We start from the raw sequence: 25,261 nt of genomic DNA on the forward strand, positions 1-25,261 counted from the left end.
ACCCACCCCAGGAAAATAGTTCTCTTATTAAATGTTATTCATCTATCAAAGTTTTCCCATAGCTTCCTTTAAAAAAAAAAAAAATCCTATTCTGTGAAGCGATAACGGGTACTTTCTGCGTCTGGTGCTCCACTTATCCCCTCGCACGTGCTCCGGTCACAGCTCGGCAGCCTTTGTGGATGCCTCACCAGACTGAGGCAGAGAGAGCGCCACAAATAGAGCCGTCCTCCGGCTCACAGGGGAGCAGTAGCCCCACTTCTGTACACTCTTGCCTCCAATTTCGTGTGTGCCTTAGGCCAAAACAAGTTTGCGAAGAACCACAGGGAAATCAAATTTGGGATTATTAGATCATCATGAAATGATCCAGGGAGAAAGAGATTTATGAGTGCATAAATACATATTGTTAGGAAAATAGGTTGATTTATGGAGCCTTGTCCCTCGTCAGACAATATGGGAACATATTGTTCATGTAGTGCAGTTTTTAATGGATGAGGCAGGATTCTTTGGGCGGTTTAAACCAAGTTGTATCGGAATGATGGAAAGAAAAAGGGAGGAAGGAAGAAAGGAACGGCTCGTGATCCAAAGAGGACCGCATCGTTTGTCAAATGCGATGGAGGTAGTGTTACAAAGTTGGACTTTGTTGGCTACTCGTGGAACAAGCTTACTGGTGTAGTATATTGATGGTGTGACTGCAAACAGAAGCAACAAGACAAATTGTGAGGTGTGTGAGGCTGTGCTCTCGGCTCAAATTCAACCGAATACTACAAAAGTGATGGGACAGCACTTCACAGCGACGATTTATGTTGCCTCTAAAGCGTGACTGACAATACACTTGACAGAAAATTTGTATTCTTCAATGACAAAGTCAGTGCACCCCGCACTGAGAATGTGTATTATTATCAGACTTCCGTATAACAGTTGAGTGGTGCCTTGAGATATGAGTTCCATTCATTCCATGCCCAAGTTCTCAATTCAAATTCTTCTTCTTCTTCTTCTAATAATAAATTAGAATGGAAATCCTTAAACAGTTTGTGTCTCATGAGCTAATGTTTCATCAGTGTGCTGCGCCTCCTGGTGTGCCCACCTTGGCCATCCGTAGGCACTATTGAGTAGTACACTCATTCAGACAAATGAAAAATAGACGTCTGCTTCTGCTGTTCCACCACTCAGTAAGTTGCTGTTCTTCTTCTTTTCCTTTCAGCCTGTCCCGTTAAGGGTCGCCACAGTGTGTCATCTTTTTCCATCTAAGCCTATCTCGTGCATCATCATCGTCTCTAACACCCGCTCTGTCCTCATGTCCTCCCTCACAACATCCATCAACCTTTTCTTTGATCTTCCTCTTGCTCTTTTGCCTGGCAGCTCCATCCTTAGCACCCTTCTGCCAATATCTCTTGCCTCTGAACATGTCCAAACCATCGAAGTCTGCTCTCTCTAACCTTGTCTCCAGTTGCTGTAATATTTGTATTTTTGTCAAAGATCAAGTGTGCACTATATCGCTATGAGTAATCTTATATTATCTGTCAGTGTGTTGTTCCACCACATGTGTATCAAACCTTCTAAACTAAAGACTGTATGTTAAAGCGGAAATCCACAGGTTTGCATTAACAATGTATCCAATGGGTCATGTAATATGTACTCTATCTTGACAATGTGATGTTAAATCCTCTCTCATTTAATAGTGTTTTGAGAAGATTTTTATCAACTATTATGAATTTTCAGGGGCGCTGCCGTTTTCGCGAGTCATATTAGCTAACATGCGCGGATGTGACGTGTACCGTGCTGCAACGAAGGCTCGATGACATAGGACACCATTTATGCCCAAGCCCTGATTTCTTGGATTTATCCTCATCTGATGAAGAAATAGCAGTATCAGTTGATTGGGAAGCTAGTGGAATACTTCCATACACAGCCCTGAGCGTCACAGCTGTGAGCGGCTTGGCCGCTCGGTGACGGAGGAATACTTCCATACACACCCGAGCGGCACCGCTCATGGCTTCCCGATCAACCGAGCGGCTGAGCCACGGAGCCGTGGTGTCCCATGTCATCAAGCCTTTGTTGCGGCACGTAACACGTCACATCCGCGCACGTAGGTCATGTGACTCGCCCAAATGGCAGCGCCTCCTGAAAATTCCCAATAGTCGATAAAAATCTTCTCAAAACACGATTAAATGAAAGAGGATTTAACATCACATTGTCAAAATAGAGTCCTACATTACATGACCTATTGGATACATTGTTAATGCAAACCAGTGGATTTCCCCTTGAACCGTTGGCATGTCAATGGCATTTTCCATTCATTTGGTCAATATTTGTTAGCATTAAGCGAGCCGACGTTCCCAAAACAAAACTGTGGTTATTTTATGCACGCAACTGGTAATTCTCTTTATTTTATCCTTAGTTTGATGATAAATCTTTACTGGGAGTGACAATAAATAGCTCAAAACCTCTTTTTTTGATGAAATGTTCACCATATGATGGAAATTGAGTTTATTGCTAACAAGTGCTCATCTTTCAAGTTGATGCTGACAACTCAAAGCAAACATTTGGCTGAATGACGGTTTGTATTAAAAAAAAACAAAAAAAAAACCCCACTCCTAACTCTGGTCACTCATATTTCAAGGTACTGTACTGTATTTGTTTAAACATTTTGTACTGTACAATAAAATGGGTGCATATGGCCTCAAAATAAGTTCTTCAATGTAATGGACGATCAGCTATATTGGATGATCGCCTGCCCACTGTATTTGAACTGCTGCATAGTTGATGAGCACAAATATGTTCCATTATGACTGCTTTATTTATTTTTGTGATATAAGAATTCCGGAGTAAAATGTCTGCACATTTGCACAAGTTGCGGGATAAGAAAAAAAAGAGGCTGCAATCCATTCACTAATTTGTCCTCATTTCACTTTTAACCTAAATGCTTCGACACCAGGATTAATGTCAGCGTGTCTGCAACTGGGAGAAAACCTTCATGTGGTTTCACAGCACACAAAAGTGGGAAGTGCCAACAAGTGAGTCAAACCTCCATCTGTGTTGCTGCCTTAGTGACTTTTCTTTTTCTCTGTCTGTGTTAAATTGCTTTCATTGTCATGCTATCGTGCTATTCAACAAAGAGTATATTCTCACGACGCTTCCTGACCTTGACTTGGGTGTAAATATGCCTCTGTGCATGGCCCCGCTTTTTATCTCCCTCGGTGCTCTGTAATCAATCTCATTCACACTCTGCAAAATGCAAGGAAAGCAAATAGTTATATATGAATGTCATTTACCTTCATCGCTATATGACTTACACTTCAATTTATATCCCCACACTTGAATACATTGGATGGCAAAAGTTTTTGTTTGGCTTGGATTCACCATAAATAAATAAATAGATAAATAAATAAATATTTCATAGCCTACGATGCCGGCTTCCGTCTCCAGGGAGTTTCAGTACCTACCCAAAGACTGAGACCTCGGGCAAGGAGCCTTTGAGTGACTCTCGCAGGATGGAAGAATCTTAGGACACAAGAGAGGGCTTCAAAGCTTTGCAACGTTATTAAAGTGGTACCTCGAGGACGCACCGACCATCAGTACCAAAACACACGGATGCAACCAACACATGTGGAAAAGGAAGGTTTAATCTACAGTATCTGCCTCTCAATCATTAAAGTTAACTGATTATTATTATTAATAGTAATAAGTAATAATATACTTAAGACATTTGGTTTTCAGATCAAAGGTAAATATGAGACAAAAGTTCAAAATGCCATCTTTCACTTCATGGTATTGATATTTAATTATGTGAAACAACTCAGTACAGAACACAAGTTCTTTTTTTTTGTTGTTGTTTATGACGCCCACTTTTTAAGTGAGCATGAGTATTGGAAAAGACATGATTACATTAACTTTAAGCGGATAAAATTTTAGATTGTACCATTTTGTCTGTCAATTCAATGAGAAACGCATTCAAACCAATCGGGAGACGCATCATCCTGCAACAAGACTTAGACTGGCACATCAATCACTGGACCTTAACCCAATAGAGCATGCATTTCACCTCCTGAAGAGGAGACTGAAGGGAGAACCCCCCCCAGAAGCAGACAAGAACTGAAATAAGCTGCAGTAAATGCCTGAAAGAGTATTTCAATTGAAGGATGCAACAGTCTGGTGAACTCAGTGGGTCACAGGCTTGATGCAATAATTGCAAGTAAGGGTTATGCTATTAAATATTAAACGTTATCCATCCATCCGTCCATTTTCAGCACCGCTAATCTTAGTTAGGGTCACAGGGTCTTGCAGCCTATCCCAGCTGACTTCAGGCGAAAGGCAGGAATTTTTTTTCTTTGTGCTCCACTTGGTTAGTCATACTTGTCATAATGTTGAATAATAATTTTTGGTGAGTGTGATGTATTTTAATCATATTTTGACAGTTTTTGTCATGTTATTGGATACATATTGTTCTGAACTGCTCCAGATGATGCACATTTTATTCTGTTATATTGCGTCTTTGCATGGTATTCGTGGTTTCTATTAAAAAGTGGATTAAGTCTGGTAAATCCGCATTGCAAATTCAGGTACACACACCCACTCGTGCTCACACACGCGGTACTTTAAAACCAAAAATACTAACCCTCCCCCTCTTCTTTTCCTTCCACTTCTACATTGACCTTCCCCCTACACACCCCTCCTCTTCCTCCTCCCTCCAACCCCCTGTTCTCCCCACCAAGTGTGAGTAATCAGCGATACTGGAAATACCTCCCATGGCTGACCTTATAAGGCCATCAGGAAACTGCTGATTTTAGGCTTCGGGGCTGAAACCGCTATCCTCCCCCTTCTCCTTTTTACAACGATTACTTTGTGCACTCCTCACCAACCCCATCCCCACCCATCACCACCAGCTTCCTGTCTTTTTATCAGCTCACGTTTCACCGTGCAGCGCTTGTGCCACCGGCGTTACAAGCCCTCAAGACCTTGTGACTCATGAGCAGCATAATGTTTTGCCTTCAAGTGCTTTGTGCATCTGTTCTCCACCTAAATGTTTTTGCCCAGTGTGTGTAAATCATGTCAGCCCATGACAACTTGAATTCTCCACTTTATTAAGGGTCTGATTCAGTTTTTCCATAATTAAAATTGTCCTGTGAGTGCTTGCAAACAAATGCACAACAGTCTCAACAGGCTTTTAAACAAACGTTTGGGGCACTAATATGGAATTCTTTGGATGAATTCGCATATTTGTTTGGAAATGTTTTAAGCTTAATGCCCTTCCTGACGCAACGCTCAGTCTTGAGACTGGCCTTCAGTTGGCACTGGTATCGGCCATAGGGTACATGAAAAAGTGTATTTTTTTAAGTACATACAATAGTAAATTATTTGTTACCTCAAAAAGTAACCAAAGTATTCGTATTTCATTACTTACTACTGAGCTGAACACATCTACTCTATTGCACTTCTCAGTTACTTTCCAAGTGTTCCTAAGCAACCGCATACAGTTCTCCACAATTAGCATCCTCATCGCCGCACGCTCCTGCCCAGCAGCGGCAGAGCAGCTAATTAAAATGATTAGACAGAGTTTGCCACATCTCTCTTACGATTTTTAATGAAATTATACTAATAGAGCACGAGTAACGGATTTAATCAACTCCCTCAGAATTTGCCTTTTTGCGTGACTGTACTGATTTGAAGCGTGTTATTCATTTCAATGAGCTACTTGGCACGAAGTGCTTAGAATATCATTTCGGAGTTCTTGGTCAATGTGAATATTGTTGGATGGTAAACCTTCAAAACCTGAAACTGAAACTTTGCTTCACCGCAGTTCTTCTGTTTAACTCCCGCACTCAATCTGTGGATTGTTTTGATAAGGGAAATACTAAATACTATGAGGGACAAATACTCTTTCATGGTACTGTGCGTATATGTGTGTTAAGACGACCTATGTAAAGGCCCCGTCACACCATGACGTTCTGGTCAGCGTTCTATAGCGTTTGAGGAAACGTTGGTAGTCGGCCATGGTCGCCGGGATCGCGCCAGAAGAGCATTGTTTGAACGCTAGTGAACGTCAATGATCGCCGGGAAATGGCGGAGAACGCCGATTCGGAAAAAAAGTTTTGAACATGCACAAAAGTTCTCACCGAGACCAGCGTTCATCAACGTTTAATTTTAAACGCTATAGAACACTGACCAGAACGTCATGGTGTGATGGGGCCTTAAGGAATGCAACGCAGCTGGTCACAGTAAGTCGCAGGTGTAAAAATGGTTGTCAAAGTTATTATCTTGAGCAGCACAAACATAACAGTGTAGCATAGCAGTTGGTTTGTTTTGGTTGTGATGCTCTTGCGTATTGTGGAAAAACTGACCGCTTAATCATGCATATTCCTGTCCTAAGAAATGATGACTGTTTTTAAAACCCGTTTTCCGGCAAAAAAAACCCACCGTTATAACGTAGGCAATTGGCAAAAACCACCATCATTTTTCTTGACTTTCAGTTGAAAATAGGGTGCAAATGTCCCCGCCAAATGAATAAATTATGGTTCTCATAAATCAAACTGTTGTTGCAAATGTGCCACATGACTGAAAACAGTGTCCTCACAAGGTAGCTTTACAAAAAACACTTTTCTACTTCTCAAAGACGCTGAAGGATTTATTACAACAGACGAAATAGATTATCTGCAACCCTCAAAAATACGATGACACATCCTATGAATTTACAGGATTCTAAAAAAAAAAAAAAAAATGTACGCATGCATTAGTGTTCCAGCAAGATAACAGGGGGAAGTGTTTGTCCTAAATGAGCAAGAATTATTTTCAATGATACATGGCTCTGGTTTGGTCAAATTTTAGTGAATGCTGTTCTACAGTAGAACATGGATTCTGAACATCTTTGGAAAACCACGACATATACCCCTAAATTCCAAAGGAATTAAAAAGTTCCCCAAATTTGTAAAAATTGTAATGTTAAGAAAAAGAAATGATTTTTTTTAGTTTTTAATGAGGATAATGAGTATTTTTTTCAAGAAAAAAGTTGTAATCTTATAAAAAAGTCTTAATCAAACAAGAGTCTTATTATTTTGAAGTCAAACTCTATCCTGTGAAAAAAGTCATATTTTAAAAAGTGAACTTTTTTTTACATTACTTATTTTATTCTGGTAAAGATGCCTTTGCCCCCCTCCCCCTAAAAAAAAAAAATATTGCATACATTACACAGACAAGGCCGAACGGTGGTTCAGCTGGAAAGCGGTGGCGTCACAGTTCTGAGATCCTGGGTTCGATCCTGGACCCGCCTGTGTGGAGCTTGCATGTTCTTCCCGTGCCCGCGTGGATTTTCTCCGGGCACTCCGGTTTCCTCCCACATCCCAAAAATATGCAACATTCATCGGACGCTCTAAATTGCCCCTAGGTGCGATTGTGAGCGTGGCTATTTGTCTCAACGTGTCCTGCGATTGGGTGGCGACCAGTTCAGGATGTACCCCGCCTTCTGCCCACTGACAGCAGGGATAAGCTCCAGCACTCCCCGCAACCCTCGTGAGGATAAGCAGCAAAGAAAATGGATGGATGGATTACATATACAATAGTCTCTGTAGAATAGCAAACTTTTGTTCTTTTGTGACATTTATGTGATTTGGCTGTACACTAAGTTAGGGAGAAGCAATTGTTTTCTGGTTTTCACACAAATTATTTTGAGGAATAAGTTTGAAGATTGACAACTTTTTAATTCTATTTTCCACACCATTCTTGTGAGACTACCCGATATCAGGGTGGTATGGCTTTAAGAGTACCTCGTCATTCCCAATCAAAATCTTGTGGCTTTTACTTATGTGACAACATACAAGCTGTGACACTTTTGTCTATTGTTCGGGACAATTGGTGCACTAAAAACAGTTATAGTCACAGTGAGGTTTTGTTCCATTGATGATTAAGTAAATGATATTTAACAAAGTAGACTCGCCCCACAGAAACAAATTTGCTTGATGTCCTTTGGGACATTTTTCAGTGTGGAGGGCAGGCTTGCATGCGTAATAGCTAGACAGAAGGAGCCATATAAGTTACTGTAGCAGCCGTGCAGCTTGTCGTGTGTCAGTGTGGGTCAGGTGAGATGACGTAAATGTTACGCTCTCTCTTAAACGTGTCTCTTTAAGGTGATGCACTTGTGCAACAGGTATTTCCAGACCTGTCTACATTTGAAAACATATAACCATAAAAAGAAGCCCCGAGCGGAAACAAGTGGGATGTGTTGACGGCTTGATTCACGTTGCTGCACTCCAAACATGCAGTTGTCTGTTGGAAATGCTGGGCTTGGTGCAGGGTGGAACCCTTAAAGCTTTCTTTATTTGATCATATCATCTTCATTTTCAAAGCGTGTTATTTTAGATAAGCCATACATGTCTCTGTGTGTGGATGTATTATATTTCTGGTTCAAATCCCGGCTTCCCATGTGTGGAGTTTGCATGTTCTCCCCGTGCCTGCGTGGGTTTTCTCCAGGGCACTCTGGTTTCTTCCCATATCCCAAAATAATGTGTTAATTGGAGACTCTAAATTGCCTCTAGCTGTGATTGTGAGTGTGACTGTTGTCTGTCTCCATGTGCACTGCGATTGGCTGGCAACCACATCAGGGTGTAGCCCGCCTCCTGCCCGTTGACAGCTGGGATAGGCTCCATCACTCCCACGACCCACGTGAGGATAAATGGCTTGGAAAATGTATTAATGTATGTATGTATTTACATACATCTGCAATTGGCTAAGCTCTGTCATGTCCAAGGCTGGACCACGGCCAAGAAGGGCGTAGCCTGGCCACCGCTCCGAGTGGTTTCATCTCTGATACCTGTCGCCGGTCACAGCTGTTTCACATGAGGCACTGTGAATCGACCATGTATTTAAGTTGGAGTTTTGTCACTAGCATTTGCCAGTTCATTGAGTATGCTTTCCTGTATCCAGGGTTACTGCGCCATTACAGTCCAGTCACGCTTTTGTTATCCTCTTTCGTTGACTTACAATTATCGGACATTGTTTCTTGTTTTTTGGATCCTGCCTTCTTGGACTATATTGTCATGCACAACTTTAGATTATAAGAAAACCCATTGAACATCATGTCCTCCTCTTGGACTCCTGCATTTGGGTCCGCCCACGCACCGCTGGTTCATGACAGGGCTCCAGGGAGCTTGAGCCCCTAGTGAGGATAAGTAGAAAAGATGATGAAAGAATGAATGAATATATTAACAGTCATATGTTAAGGAGAGCCTGCACTGCATTGAGTGGCGATCAGTCAAAAGTGTGAAATGAGGACAAGCCCTATAGAAAACAGACACATGGGTTCTAAAAGAGCACTTTCTTGACTCAAAATGGACCATAAAGTAAAAATTCAAACATCAGACATTTTCCTATGCATGCTTTGCGGCCCTGCTGGCCCTAAGAGTGCGGCAAAGCATGCTGGGAGGAGGTAAATAGCATTTAAATTGCATGTTTTGTGTCAATTATTTTGTGAGTCATTCTGTTATTTGTTTTATTATTTGCTAGGCGTGCTATTCTGTTTATGATAATTTTAGTTTCGATGTGACACCCTGAGTTTGTACAACATCGTCAGTAATGCCGACACATGCTGTATGTGGGGTGACATCAGCTTCTTCTGCTCACACGTTTGATGTGCAATTATTCCTCATTGCCTTGTCTGCGCCATCATATGGTCGTTTACATAGATGCTAAACCCTTATTGGTATGCAACCAACAGTGTAGTAAATGTGATTAAGTCTATTTTGTCGGACAACTCACACTTCACAATGTGCAAATGTTGGAACTCTGTGCACGCAAGGTCGGCACGTCTATTTTGAAGAGAATTTGAGACCTCTTTGATCGTCAAAATATGAAGAGAATTTGAGACCTCTTTGATTTTGAAAATATGATACCTATAAACAAAAAAACGTGGAGAGCAAAATCTCCAAAAATGTGGGACCGCGAATGGGCAAGGGCACACTGTATTTCAATACTTGAAAAGTTAAAAATCAAGGGACATATCTGCTAAAAAAAAATGATATCAGTGTTGGATTCAGACACACAAATGACTTAAAAAACAGCTGTCAGACCTAACTCAACAAAAATTGCCTTCCCTACTTATGTAACGAAGCTTATGTGTGACTGTAATTATTGTTCAGGTAGGTCTTCCACTGGCCGCAAATATCTACGACTAAGTTGTGTTGATGCACTCAACAATTTTTCATAATCAACAGACAACTGCGCATGTTAGATGTGAATCCATAATTAGGAGCCAGCACACAAGTTATGACATCCTCCTGCTCTCTTGAGTTTGTAGCTGTGCATTGTAGCCTGCGTGATTTTTTATTTTTTTTTTAATTTCTAACTTGCGAATGTTGCTTTTAGGAAAGAAGTAGCTGTGATGAAATGCTAAAAAGGCCTGCTAATTGAATATAATTATGAACATGAGTGTACTTAACACATCCTTTCAAGAATTTGTGGAATTCATAATGAAATTAGGAGTGTGTCTGATGAAAATGCAACTGAGATCAAAACGAGGGCTGTGATACTGGTATTAGTTTAAGGCATTATGTTGCAGTGATGTAGATATGTGCTGCATCATTTTGAGAACTTTTGGAGGAGATGGCTACTGTATATAATTGATTAATTGATTGTCTGAGGTGAGGAGGTCTATGCAATTGATTAATTGTCCCTTGAAACGACTGAGGTCAATTGTAATGCACTAATTGGCTGCAACCACCAGAGGCACTGTTGGTTCATCCATTTTCTTTTTGCCGCTTATCCTCACGAGGGTCGCGGGGAGTGCTGGAGCCTATCCCAGCTGTCAACGGGCAGGAGGCAGGGTACACCCTGAACTGGTTGTCAGCCAATTGCAGGGCACATGGAGACAAACACCTGCACTCACAATCACACCTAGGGGCAATTTAGAGTGTCCAACTAATGTTGCATGTTTTTGGGATGTGGGAGGAAATCAGAGTGCCTGGAGAAAACCCACGCAGGCATGGGGAGAACATGCAAACTCCACACAGGCGGCGCTGGGATGGAACCCGGGTCCTCAGAACTGTGAGGCCAACGCTGATACTCTGTGCTGCCCACTGTTTGTTCAGTGTCTGTATTGTATTTTGCTTAGCTGTTGACCTTTAGGACGTTACGGTGGGATAACTGGTTAGACAGTTGGCCTCACAGTTCTGAGGTCCGGGGTTCAAATCCCGGCCTCTCATGTATGGAGTTTGCATGTTCTCGCCGTGCCTGGGATAGGCTCCAGTGCTTCTGCAAGCCTTGTGAGGATAAGTGGCTCGGAAAATGAATGAGTGAATTGACCAAGGAATGAATGGATATAGTACATAGATTTTGAATTTTAACATATAAACCCATTTTATGTGTGAGACCTGACACGAGAAACAAAACAAAACAAAACCGTATGCCTACTTACCTCTTTTATCATGTAGTCTATTCGAGATCAACAACAACAAATCGTACACAGTCTCGGAAAGGATTTTTTGTTTGTAAATATTCAACATTTATGACTGTCACTCAAAACACAGCACAGACAAGATAAACGCTCTGGATAATCTTTTGGAGACATCTGACAATTGGGGCCTTCACTGACTTTCACCACAAGGGATGGGAAATGCTCAAATTTGGCCCAGTTGTTGGTATGTGTGGAGGCCAGATCCGGACCCCCACTATGCATGGAAAAAAAGAGTTCAGATCGCTTATCCCCCCAAAGTACTCTTTTTATTCAATCCATTGAAAATAAAATGCCCCATCCATGACCACAATATTAAATGTGCTGCTAAAACAATCCCTCTTTCGTTGTGCCAATCAGATCATTTTTGTGAAGGATATTTTTGCATCCAGAGTAATTTGGTCTTCTCTGTTCACAAATATAACTGCTTTTTTTTTTTTTTTTTTGTATTTGGTGAAAAATTCACGGATTTTGTGTGCTTTCCAGCAAGATGGTACCAAAACCCAGTCTGTTTCTTAAAAGTAGCACGAGGTGGCAAGGAAGTAGGAAGTGATGCATTTCAAACTGAGAGACAAGAATTTAGGGAGGAGCCAAATTCAGCGTGGGTTGTTCGTATACTTCATAATTAAGTAATTACGAGCTGCATGTGCATGTTTATTGGCACACTTCAGATACATGTTGTTGAAATCGAGTCAAGCGTAAACCACTTATTTGTAAGTGTAATGTTGTAGGATGTCTAAAATTAAAGTAAATGTTTTGGAAATGGGTGGCACGGTGGATCAGCTGGAAAGTGTTGGCCTCACAGTTCCGAGGTTGAGGGTTCGATCCCGCCTGCATGGAGTTTGCATGTTCTCCCTGTGCCTGCGTGGGTTTTATCCAGGTACTCCGGTTTACCTCCCACATCCCAAAAGCATGCGTTCATGGAAACTCTGGAAAATTGGCCCTAGGTGTGATTGTAACTACGGCTGTTGGTCTCTATGTGCCCTGTGATTGGCTGGCAACCAGTTCAGAGTGTACCCCGCCTCCTGCTCGTTGACAGCTGGGATAGGCTCCAGCACTCCCCGCGACCCTCGTGAGGATAAGCAGCTAAGAGAATGGATGGATGATTAGATGGATGTTTTGGAATCATATTTTGATCCATTTTATGGATTAAGTAATACGCACAATTATAAAAAGTAAACATTTGCTGGGGGTTTGCAGTTAGTCACGGTTTGTCGTTATTTGCGGCAGGGCTATAAAGTCAGGAAAGTTGGGTAGAAAAATACAAAATAAAGACAAACCCCCCCAAAAAAAAGACAAAATGTCTTAGTCAATAAATAAGAAAAGAGTCTTAGTAGTAGTTCTGCGATCAGGAGGACTCCAGGAGTTTCTGCCAATTCGTCCTGAGTGCCACCTTCTCCTCGGGCTTGCTATCTGGAATCATGCTCGCGCTCCTTTCCGCGCTCAGCCTCAGCTTGGGTCTCTTCTCTCGCACCGCCTTGAGCCCCTCCTCCGTTATGTTCCTACAGAAGTCCACCCTGACCTCCTCCAGGCTGGTGCCGTCAGCCACCACGCCATCCAGTATGCGGTCTGTGACGCAGACGCAGTTCTCCAGGTGGAGGCGGCGCAGCTTGCTGCACTTCCGCAGCAGGACCATCAGGTCCTGATCCGTGATGTGTCCGCAGCCAGACAGCTTCAAGGATAGCAGGTTGGGGCACCTGCAACACACATAATCAAATTCTCAATAACTGTACAATGTACGCCTTCCACTTCTGTGCTAGTTAAGATATTTATTTCTAATACTTCGGGTTGCTCTCCTTCGGGTAGTACCACATTTTGCTGCAACTTGCCAAGCAGAACTAAGGTACGTTGGTAGAGATGCGGTGTAATTTAGAGCAGGATAAGATCCTCTACTCAGCTCCAGTCATAGTTGTTGTTCCTTTAGAGCAGAAAAATGTATTCCTGTGTGTATTGTTGGATGGTCAGTATGTGTTGCTGCTGTTATATTAGCATTGGTTTAAAGGTTCATAATAACTAACATCTCTGCTAGTTTCTGTTCGCTTGCCTTTGACATTTCAAATTGTGTGTTCGCACTAAGTTAGCGATCTTTCATTTGATTTAATGGACCTTTCTGACCTGTCAATCGCTCGTACAATAATAGCTAATCAGATAGCTGCATTGTCTTAACCCCTGGCTTGAAACTCCCCTCTTGCTGTATTGTCCCTCAAGCAATGCTGGTTGTCAGTACCGTGTGCTTGGAAAAGTAAATGTTATGAAGAAAATGGTCCTCAGATGCGCTTGGGGAACATGCAATTCTAATGAAAGATATCTGGCTAGGTTACAAGGGGCCCGGTTGATTGATTTTCCAAAGCCTAAAACACAGCTGACGAATTGTCAACCAAAGTGGATCAAGGCTAGAGGAAGAGCACACGTACAACTAAGTGTGGACAATATCAACAAACGCAAGGCTGTATATTTGAAGGTAAGTGAGGGAGAAGTATCTTCTCTGAGTCTGATTGAATTATTATCAGTGCTTTATACATTGCAGGAGAACAACTTTCACTTTTTTAGCGTATCACTGACCTGCTGAATGAAGTGTGTCATGTTTTATGCCGTAGAGTCGGATTAGTGACACGTAAATGTGCAATCTCATCCAAGAGAAATGTCTATTTGCCTATTTGTATCACATCAGACTTTTAAGACAGAGCACTGAGTTCCATTACGAGCCAAATCAAACTTCGTCTAAGAAATTTTTGAAAGATTTTCTCCAAACTCTGTGCAACAATGCCTTCCAAACCCACCAACACACTTAATAAAAGTCGATTCACTCAAGGAATAAAATCCTGAGGAGGAAACGCAAAAAGTGTTGTTTATAGTGTGCAATGCAGTGAGGAGTCCAATAGCCTCAACATCAGAGGCAACCGCTTCATAGACCCATCAGCAGTTCATTTACACCTCAAGAGAAACTGAATTTTCTTCAGTGACAACGACAACAATCTGCTGTTGACCACACTTTGAGACTCCACGCGTAAAACGTTTAGAACTCAAGAAGCTTTTTGGATGAAAGATGACACATCTTCAACAGAGAAGAACAGTCCAATTTCCTTGACTCAGATTTGCAAGACCCGGATGACTGAGAATCTACACCAATGTAAATTTGACAGTAGACGTAGGAGTGGTGGTAATAGTGTGTTTTACCATGTACCAGTTTAAATATGTAAAACTAGATATCAAATTAATTCCCGGCGATAAATGTGTGTGTGTGTGTGTGTGTGTGTGGGAGTGGGGGGGTTACTGTTCTGCAAACGTGTCATGTGTCATTGTTACGCACCGCAAGTGCTTTAGCGGGCAGGGATTAGTTTTGTTTGAAGAGGGACTGTCACTAGTCCTAAAGTAAACAATGCTCCTTGGCGTCTTTGCTTATTTACCAATGAAAAAAAAAAAGTGAGATAATAAAAAAAAGAGATGACACACGTGATGAAAAAGCAAAGCGCAACATGATCTGTTTGGCAATAAAGCACGGTGATATTTTGCAGCCTTGCCTTCGCTTCACACCGCGTCCCTCTGGGGCTATACGATTCGTCCAAGATGGCTTTCATAAATAAAGGCCGTGCGGTTTCAGCGGACAGAACAATAACAGGATGTTTGGTGATCTGCGACTCGGAAAGTGGTCATTTGAGTTTGAAACGATTAAAAGGCCGCATTTGACACTCGTCCGCCTGGCAGAGGCGAGCGCTGCTGGCTGGCGGCGGAGGGATGTCATTCACGTTCACTAACGCAGCTTACATAAACACTTACATAATCTTACTGCTTTGCCACATGTGAGCCAAACATATTCCAGTGGACCGCCAGTGTGACGGGTGCTGCCCCAGTAACCTCTGAGCATGTGATAGCGGCGCATCCACGTGCAGCAACGTGCCAGCGCGCAAGCGTGGCAATAACGTTTTAAAGCTAAAAATGCCATCAAAGGAGATTCTCTCTGTCGCCTCGTACAAGAGGGAAGGAATGTGAACGGGGTACCAAGTCTTAAAGTTACATAATCCACCCACTCCTGGCAACTCCCTTTTAATTTGAGTATACGTAGCGTACTTTTTTTTTAATTGCAGTCCTCAAAGCTTTAAAAGAAAATTGGCAACAAGCTGATGTTTTCTTTTTTTTTTGGGAGGGGGGTTGGTGCTCCAAAAGTAACCACACCTACACAAGCACTAAAGAAGCATGGTTCAAACAAGCAGTACATTTAGCCTTATTGCCACTATTGAAAGTCATTATTGTTTATTTCAGTTACTTTCTTGAAACATGCATTTGTAGTTTTACTGCATCCAACAATGACGATGACTAATTTTGCTGCATTTAATGTCTGGATTACAGTAGACTGTATGAGTTATGATGTGAATTTTATTATTATTCATTTAAAAAGGGAAACTCCAATCATAACGGCCAGGCAGAATCCTTGCATCTCGGAAACCATTTTTATGATTAAAAATAGGTGGCACGGTATGACAGCTGGAAAGCGTTGATCTCACAGTTCTGAAGACTTGGGTTCAATCCCAGCCCTCCCTCTGTAGAGTTTGCATGTTCTCCCCGTGCCTGTGTGGGTTTTCTCTGGGCACTCGCAATCACACCTAGGAGCAATTTTAGCATGTCCAATTAATGTTGCATGGTTTTGCTATGTGTGAGGCTGTTTGTCTCGATGTGCCCTGCCATTGGCTGGCAACCGTTTCAGGGTGTACCCCGCCTGCTCCCCGTTGACAGCTGGGATAAGCTCCAGCACGCCCTGCGACCCTCGTGAGGATAAGCGGCTAAGAAAATGGATGGATGGATGATTAAACATTGTATTGTTACAGTTTTTAAGATATTTTAACACTGAAGTTTGAGTGATAATTTGCCAAAATAACAAACACATAGGGACTGATTAATAGTATCGATTTGTGAAAAAAATATTAAATAAGGTTTCTGCTTGACAGCAGCGATGTTACACAGATTTATTAATTGCCCTTTTCAGAAGGCCAGTAGCAATTTCAAATTTCTAGCAATTTACATTGGATGACCCTCGCACCGTGGATCCGACGTCAGATCCATTTGTCGCTGTTGGACGAGTCGGCCAGCTCAGGGCGCCGGAACGTTCTGCCTCACCTCGGTCCGATCGATTGCGATGAAGAATACTTATTGTGTATGCCAAACATTTCACGAGAATCAATGCGTAAAGATTTCTCCACCCCTGACTAGAAATGCGTCACAAAATTAGACACAACAAAGCAACTTTACTCATCATTTATTGCTGCAGATACTGTTTATCCTGCTTATCTAAAAATAGATATATTCTGAAATATTTTTCTTTTAAAGTTTCATTTTCATTAATTATAATATTTTCCTTATTCAAGGTGACTCAGCTGAGTGTTGGGGGTTGCCCTCTCCCCCTCTATTGACCCATCTAGTGCTGTTCTTTCTATATCTTTTTTTTTTAACTTTTGTCATTTTTTTAAATGTTTTGATTATTCTTCTGTGCCAATCATCTTCACAGTTAGTTTTCTATTTTCCGTTGATGGTTGAAAACTAAGGGAGAAAATGTCTGTGGAAAAAAAACAACTTCCCCCCCTACAAAAAATCCAAACAATAATTGCACAAGGGCAGTCTGACCTTGAGACACGTCTGCAAAGAGGCCACAGCTGAGCATGCGACTTCAAACTGGAAATTATCTCTCTATTGACCTGTTTTGGTTACGCTTGGTCGACTTCTGCAGGCAAAGTCCAAAAGGTTCTTGCCATTCAGGGGTGGAAGGTTTTTTGTTTTCAGCAGGTCAAGAAAACATTTTGGGAAGTCTCAGCTGCTTTTATGCGGCCATGTGTCTGTCGAAACTAAAGTCACTTTGTGAGTTTACGTGACAAGGCGCACTTGTGCTAGCGCCGCCTCTCAAAGCCTCCATTTATCCGGACTCATATGTCACTGCATTGCTGGGAAGTAACAGAGTAAAAATACTTCATTACTATAGTGGACTTTTTATCTTTGGCACAACTTTATTATTGCTTCATAACAGATATCTGTACTTTCTACTTCTTACTTTGTCAAAATAGGCTTTTTTTTTCCCACAACCTTTGCGGAAGATGTGATGCAAAAAAAAGAAATGTAAATAGAGAGATCAAGTCAGTGCAGGTTGAGATATTGGTGGGGTCTTATAGGGTGGGAAAACAGAGGCAGCAGTGACGTGGAGGAATGTGTGAACCAGAGAGTATTAACAGATACTGTACAGAGAAGCAAAATACTAGACAAGCACCCTCCTTGTCCATTTTGAAAACTCTTAAAACCCATTTTGATTTTATTGGGTTTCAACTCAGTAGAGATTCGGACACTGTTTTAATGTTTTATGCTCGACTATACTTTATTGTTTTAATTGTTCCGTTAAATTGTTTGTTCAATGATTATTTATTTACAGCACTTTCATGCAGTGGTTGGTCCTCTATAAATAACGTTATCAGTACCTAATTGTGTTTTTTTTTTAAACTCAGAAATTTAGACTATCGTAAAACAATGGTAGCATGATGGCTAGAAGTCAAATTCATAATATCCATCCATTTTCTTTGCCACTTATACTCACGAGGATCGCGGGAGGTGCTGGAGCCTATGCCAGCTGTCAACGGGCAGGAGGCGGGGCACACCCTGAACTGATCGCCAACCAATCGCAGGTCACATTGAGACAAACAGTCGCACTCACCATCACACCTCGGGGCAATTTAGAGTCTCCAATTAATGTTGCATGTTTTTGGGATGTGCCCGGAGAAAACGCGCACAGGCACGGGGAGAACATGCAAACTCCACACAGGTGGGGCTGGGATTGAATCTGGGTCCTCAGAACTGTGAGGTCAACACTTTAACAGCTGGGCCACCGTGCCCCCCCCAAATCGACAATATTGACTGTATATTATTACAATTACAATTGCATCATTTTTTTTTTAATTTGTTGCACCAAGTTATTGAGACTGTAGTCAAGTGAAAATTATAATTAAGTTTTACATTTTACTTTTGTGCTTACACAGATCGTAGAGTTTGTACAGGAGTTGAATTAGTACTTTTACCAGGCTTCTGTACTTCTACTTAAATACAGCGTGTGAGTACTTTGCCACGTCGGTCTCACTGTGGAATTAAAACTACCCCACCTTCCATCAAGTGACGTGTGTTGATACTTTGAGCGCTGTGGCTTACAGTTCATCAAATGCAAAGTAGAAATGTAGTCGTCAACATGCCCGAAAGTGCACTGAAGAGAGGCCGGTCGGTATGTTTTACAGCTTTTGCCATAAAAAGGCATGAGACGGCCTCAGTGAGGTCTTATCTGGGAAAAGAGGGCAGGCAGGGACACATGCACATGTTCATTCCTCTGACTACAAGAAAGAATCATTTGTAGGCTCCACCTGCATGCACGGAAGAGGCGGGGCCGAGCCCCCATCGTTCTCGGGGGCCCCTCCCAGACTGGCGCTCTTACTTTTGTCGTGTGCACAGGCTCTCCTCACAATTTCGGGCAGAGTCGATCAGTATGCCGCGAGCGAGGCTCCGAGGCGTCAAAACAGACGAGGCGGACTAAGTGGGCAGTTCCAGTTTGGACTGGTTTCGCATCTCATGCGGCCAGGTCTCAGATTTCACCAAACAGGAAATCCACACAGGGTCATTCATACACGACCCCCGACCCCTACCCCCAGCCAAGTTTCACCACCATCCCCCACTGCCCTTCCCTCTACTTGTCGTGCATCTGCGTCATTTGTCTGGCATGCGTGGACAGACGTCCAATCACAGAGACGTCATTCCGCCTCTGCCAAGACTGACAGCCAGGTCGTGCTTCCTTTTCAAAGCGACCGATCAAACGCAACCACTGCCACGTTAGTCAGTCAATGAAAGGTAATGACATGTCTCACCACTGTAATTTTCACAGAATCACGTGTTGGCCTTCTTTGGTTTTTGAGCGCTCATGCATGAGCTAGCGCTAATTATTTCACTCCCTTTCACTAACGTTTTTTTTTGCCCTGTTTGACTTTTAAGTTCAAGCAGAAAGGAGGATCTGTAACCTTTTTTTTTTTTTTTTTTATGGTGGAACAGTTCTTTTGTACCACAGTGGAATTTTTAAGATGCCCCTGTGGTTCTTTGTAGTCTGCTGGCTTTTTATTGAAAAGTCACTCGGACCGAACAGAGTTTGGAGGGGGGTGACAGAAACACAAAAGGGAGAGACGGTGAAAAGTTCAAATATTAGAGGAAGAGAAAACAAAATACAGGACAGTGGCAGTGAGAAAGGTTCGGAAAGGACCAACAGCTAAACCTCCATCTGCATCACAATCCTTCCTTTAAAATGATTAGTGTGTGATGGGAAATGATCAAATACACTTACTTGCTAATTACAAATACTAGATTTATGCATCTATCTATACTCGTGATGTATAATGACAAACTGAATTTTTGAAGTATAGAGCTCGTGCATGTGATGTCACCATTTTCACGGCGCCATATTGCCGGTCAAACAGAGCTGCTCGACATTGTGGGAGACATTGAACCGGAGGAGAATATTTACAATACCCGAGACTTGTTGTGCTGTTGGTTGTCACAACAGATGAGACAATTCTTCAAAGATATCATTCTATAGAATACCAGCTGAAAAGACCAGAAAATATCGATGGATTTTGGCAATTAAACATGATGTATAGTGCCCAACCAAAATACATACACGCCTGTGTAGCGTTCGCGTCATTTCAGGTAGGAATTAATCTTCTCAATCTCAAATTACCGAAAAGTATTTATAATACCAAGTTGGGTCATTTGAGAACAATGCATGTTAAAAAAATAACTTGTCGGTCACAGAGGTTTACGGAGGTGAAGTGTGACCGCAATCGCTTCCATGTACGTTCCATGGAGATGACTTTTTTTTTTCAGTCATCGTTAATGAATGTGAGTTTCTGTAAAACCAGGGGTCATTTATTTAAATATTAGTATTGTATTAAATACTAGCCGAAAAGATCGATAGAAGGGATAGAGAGGATTCAGTTCAGTTTTAGTGCTTCGTGGGCTGACAGAAAATACAGCTTTTATACAGCAATTAAACATGTTGGATGGTGCCCAACCAAAATACACACACGCCTGTGTAGTGATCACTTCATTTCAGATAGGAATTATTATTCTCAATCTTAAATAACCAACAATCTTTTATAATGCAAAGTTGGCTCATTTGAGAACAATGCGTGTTAAAAAAAAAAACAACTCCTCTGTCGCAGAGGTTTACGGAGGTGAAGTGGGACCGCAATCCCTTACGTGTATGTTCCGTGGAGACGACTTAGTCCTCTTTTTTTTTTTTCAATCATAGTTAATGAATGCAAGTTTGTGTAAATCAAGGGGTCATTTCTTTAATTATCGGTATTTGTACTGAATACTAGCTGAAAAGATCGATGGATTCCACCAAAGGTTAACGTGTGTCCGGACACGCTTCCGCGTTCACGAGCCGTCAACCCGTCACTATGTGGGATTTATTCCTGATGAGAACAGATCCAGTATTTGAGAAGTATTTGTATGCGTCCAGACTTTTCTACGCTTTAAAACTTTTCCGTGTAAATCTGGACGATTTACTCGCAGATCCAAGTGTAGATCCAGTCGTCCCAGACAAGCAGAAGCGAATGAACAGTCCAATTTCTTATCCGCGAAAACATCGACTTCGACATTAAATATGGGTCCTCTATGCCAAGTTTATCTAATTTTTCAACGTACTTTCGTTTATTTTCACCGTCCAAATGTCTAACAGTATAGGACAAGACTGGGCGTCATGCTATAAGACATATTTTCACGTGTCTCCAACCGACTTAGCATTGAACGATGCTTTGTTAAACCAGCAATATGGTGATGTAAACAAAAGTCACGTGGTTTTACAGCTGAAAAAAATTATGACTTCCCGCATCAGAATTGTGTTCAAGATTTGGATTTCATGCTGAGTCAGTTTGTGAGTAAATTCTGATGAGATCATCATTATTTCAGCATTCATAGTCCATACATTTGTAAAGTGCTGTGACATATTTGCAAAATGGGTGTCCAAAAGTTTGAGGTAACAAACTGCTTTATTGCTGGATTCCAAGTCAATCCTATCTGGCCATGTGCCTCAAATCAGTTAGTTAGTTGGTTAGCAAGAACCAGTAATATTTCTAATTTATCCTCACAGGGCCAGTGCGCTGGCCCTAGATGACATCGGCATTTTTCTGGCGTCTAATTGGTCAGTCAAAGGGAAACCTGTTAAGAATCAAGTTCGATGAGCAAAACACCATCTATGTACGTAATATGTTAACTATCGGCATTACTGGAGAGTATGATGTATTTTAAATTAACAAGATCATCATTATTGCGGTGGAACGGTGAATCAGCTGGTAAAGCGTTAGCCTCACAGTTTTGAGGACTCGGGTTCGATCCCGGCCCCGCCTGTGTGGAGTTAGCCTGTTCTCCCTGTGCCTGCGTGGGTTTTCTCCGGGCACTCCGGTTTCGTCCCACATCCCAAAAACATGCAACAATAATTGGACACTCTAAATTGCCCCTAGGTGTGGTTGTGAGTGCAGCTCTTTGTCTCGATGTGCCCTGCGATTGGCTGGCGACCAGTTCAGGGCGTACCCTGCCTCCTGCCCAATGATAGCTGGTAGGCTTCATGGATGGATGGATCATTATTGCAGCATATATACAACATGTTTTTTCGACATTTTCATTTGGGAGTGTACTTTGGCTCAATAAAGGTTGTGGAAATCCTGGTATAGTCTAAAAAGCGCATCACACAGAAGAACTCACAAGCGGCAGACACGAGCCAGGAAGGCGCTGACCAGTCTTTCGTGTTTGCTGCAGATGTCCCTTTGGAAGGAGCTCTTCAACCAGCCCTCGATGTTGCACACCTGCAGCACCCTGCTGGAGTGCCAGCAGATAGACAGGTGACGCAAAGATGGTCCCAGCACAAAGTTGGCGCTCCTCAGCTGGGAGAGCGAGCTGAAGTGGAGCACATTCCACAGCCGGGGGTCCAGGAAGACTTCGCGCAAGGGTGCGCAGGTAAGAGACAAACTCCTCCGGCTGTCCTTATCCAAGAAGGAGAAAAGGTGCAGGAGACACTCGCGGTTTAGCTGGACGAGATCCATAGTGTTCTTGTGCCGAGACCCACGGCGAAGCCTTTTCCTTCCCCAGCGGCGGGGAGAGGCCTGATGGTCGCCGGCAACAATGAGCCTTGCGACTCGTATTGTGTGGCCTAGATACGCGATACCTCCTCGGGCGCATGCTGGAGGCCTTGCACATATAAGGCTGTGGAATGGAGGCTATTTTAGGAAGACAACTGCCAGTGCAGTCAAAGTGGGAAGTATTGGAGGCACACGCTCCCTTCCCATCTGTCGTGGCTCTCAACAGGCAGTCAACGGCCCACTGGGGTGAGACAGATGTTGACGCTGTGCCGGCCTACATATCTGATACAAATGCACCCTGAGTGACTTGCAGGGGAAACAGAGAAACGCTGCCACACGCTGTGGCACTGTACAATAACACCGCATTTGTATATCCGCTTTAAAACATATTTTTATGCTAATTACCTAATTCAGTGATTCTCAAAGAGTTGTACACCGCCTACCTCTAATGGTATGTGAATTAATCTGTGCATGACTTAGTTTTTCAACCCAGTCTAGTACACGTACATTATAATGGATTTTACAGTTTTGTTGAACTTTTAGGTACCGTTTCATTTGCACAACTTTCAACCTGTGCAGCGTTATTGGCTTCTAATCATATTTCATCCGCTTTTTTAGGAATAAAGTCTCTGCCTCGTTTTTGATTGTCGTCAAGGGCTACTGGGTATATGAATGATGGTGGTATTTGAAGAGCCAAGTTATTTTTAGGTACTATCGTTGTGAAACATGGATTGCACGGGTGCAAAGGACGAGATCTTTGTGGCTTCCAAATGACGGGTAGGTGTCTGTACAGGTACTAAAAAAAAAAACAAAAAAAAAACAATACTTGGGGGGCAGGGGGATCGTAGTCCTCTCAGAATGTAACAAAAGATCTGCGTCAAGGGTGCTAAATGTGTCGATGTACCCGTCGGCGGCGCGGATGGCTTCGGCAGCACCTCGGTTTCGACCAGGGTAGCTCATCGCGGTGCCACCCAGGTGGCTCATACATACTGTCTGGTGTTGTTTGTTAGAAGTGATCCGCATATCATCTCAATATGGCTCGAAACAAAACAAAATGATGGGGTAATATTCTCCCGGTCACTTCACTCGATTGTGATATTTTCTCTTCTTTGAAAAGTGCTTCTGTGTACAATAGTAGGTGGCACAGCGTGTTTTCAATGGCGAACGTCCCGGTGTGACGTAATGAACAGACGCTGCAGCCAATATGACTACCACTTGAATGTCGAATGAGACTTCCGCTACTTTACGCATGGATGACGCGCTCTCTGCTATTTTTTCGTATAGACATTGAAGTGAATAATGTTATGTGTATTTTTCATTACAATATCTATTTTAGAATGTTTATAGTCATGACACTTGACCTTTAAAGAATAGACTGGACTGCATGTGGCCCAAGAGCCATATTATGACCATCCTTGCACTCGCCCCCCATTTAATTTCAAACAAGTAGTTTTCTCACATTTGTCTCTTACAAAAAGATACATTTTCCCATTATGTGGATTTGACATGCATCCAAAATGTATTTGAAAGTGAGAAACTATGGTATCTGAGAGAGAGAATATGCAAGGTGTGAAAGGAAAATGTATGTGTATGAAGTATGTAAACATGTGACTATCCATGTGAAACTAAGACCAATATGCAAATGCAAGTGAGGCTACAGGTACCTGAGACTACGAAAAGGGAGTGCGGTACAACCTGACCCATTTTACTTCCCCAACTTCCCTGTATTGTAGTCGACACAATTAAATAATAATTTTTAAAAAAAGTCCAGCGTGAATATCAAATTTTGTTATTCAGCGCATTTTGTAAAGGTGATTCTGTGACCTAGTGATTGTGTGAAATTGTGCAATGGCAGTGAAGAAGAAAACATGCCATTCTGGCCGAGTCATCATCCTCGACGACATTGCCATGTCCTGTTCTACTCTATCGGTTTGAAAACACACGCCCGCGCACGCACTCACACAGACACTGCAATGCTCTAAAAGTACATTGTGAAACATCTATGCCGGGAATACATTCTGGATCGTGACTCACTGTGCCACAGTGTTCTCGTACCAGTGAGGGGGGGGGACACTGTCCAATGCGAGCTCATTATTGCTGAGCATATAGCATCACACAGCGTCAGTGAGAGTGGAAAAAAAATCTGTTTAAAAGGGGTGAGTCGTGAGGCACGTGCGAGCAGCAAGCGTGTTCTTTTATCAAGCAGAAAAGAAAAAACAAGTCTGAATCATTTCCAGTGTGCGCACGTCTGTGCAGGACAAACAAGAAAAAACGGTCCCGGGTTGCACCAAACAGAGGCTGCTTACTATTCCAAGTAGACGATTCAAAGAAAGCCCTTATAGGGAAAAGAATGAGTTGATTTAATTGGAATATCTTAAAAATCTGGATCACATTCAAATGCAAATGGAAACTGCACCAATGATTATTCACACTATCAGATATTTAAAATTTGTATTTCTTCGAATCAATGATTAAAAACCCAAACACTATCTTCAAGGCAGTTACCTGATTCTATGAGGAAACATGGTCATTAATTCCTAGGTGTGATTGTATGTATGACTGTTGTTTGTCTCTATGTGCCCTGCGATCACCAGGCAACCAGTTCAGGGTGTACCCTGCCTCCAGCCCGATGACAGCTGGGAGAGGGTCCAGCACTCTTGTGAGGATAAGATGGTTAGTTCGCCAT

The 25,261-nt window shown here is 42.4% G+C and overlaps 2 protein-coding genes across 10 annotated transcripts in view; one reads left to right on the forward strand and one right to left on the reverse strand.

Moving 5' to 3' along the window:
- The window catches only part of ca12 (carbonic anhydrase XII), a 103,666-nt gene that overhangs the window by 47,322 nt on the left and 31,083 nt on the right, over positions 1-25,261 (forward strand). For 6 of the 9 annotated variants that reach the window (XM_061821537.1, XM_061821538.1, XM_061821541.1 and 3 more), the window contains 3 exons: positions 12,943-13,121; positions 22,256-22,453; positions 25,170-25,248. The gene's annotated coding sequence lies outside the window, so the exon portion shown is untranslated. Of the gene's footprint in view, positions 1-12,942; positions 13,122-13,750; positions 13,896-22,255; positions 22,454-25,169; positions 25,249-25,261 lie in introns of all 9 variants that reach the window. The other 3 variants (XM_061821544.1, XM_061821546.1, XM_061821542.1) reach the window with 2 other exon arrangements.
- On the reverse strand, positions 11,140-25,248 carry fbxl22 (F-box and leucine-rich repeat protein 22). The gene is made up of 2 exons (XM_061821550.1): positions 22,202-25,248; positions 11,140-13,131 (listed from the first exon to the last, which is right to left on the reverse strand). Exons 1-2 carry the CDS (start codon positions 22,537-22,539, stop codon positions 12,783-12,785), a joined length of 687 nt encoding a protein of 228 aa, XP_061677534.1. The 5' UTR covers positions 22,540-25,248; the 3' UTR covers positions 11,140-12,782.

Source organism: Syngnathoides biaculeatus, chromosome 6 (genome assembly GCF_019802595.1).
Source record: "Syngnathoides biaculeatus isolate LvHL_M chromosome 6, ASM1980259v1, whole genome shotgun sequence".
Classification (NCBI taxonomy): Eukaryota; Metazoa; Chordata; class Actinopteri; order Syngnathiformes; family Syngnathidae; genus Syngnathoides; species Syngnathoides biaculeatus.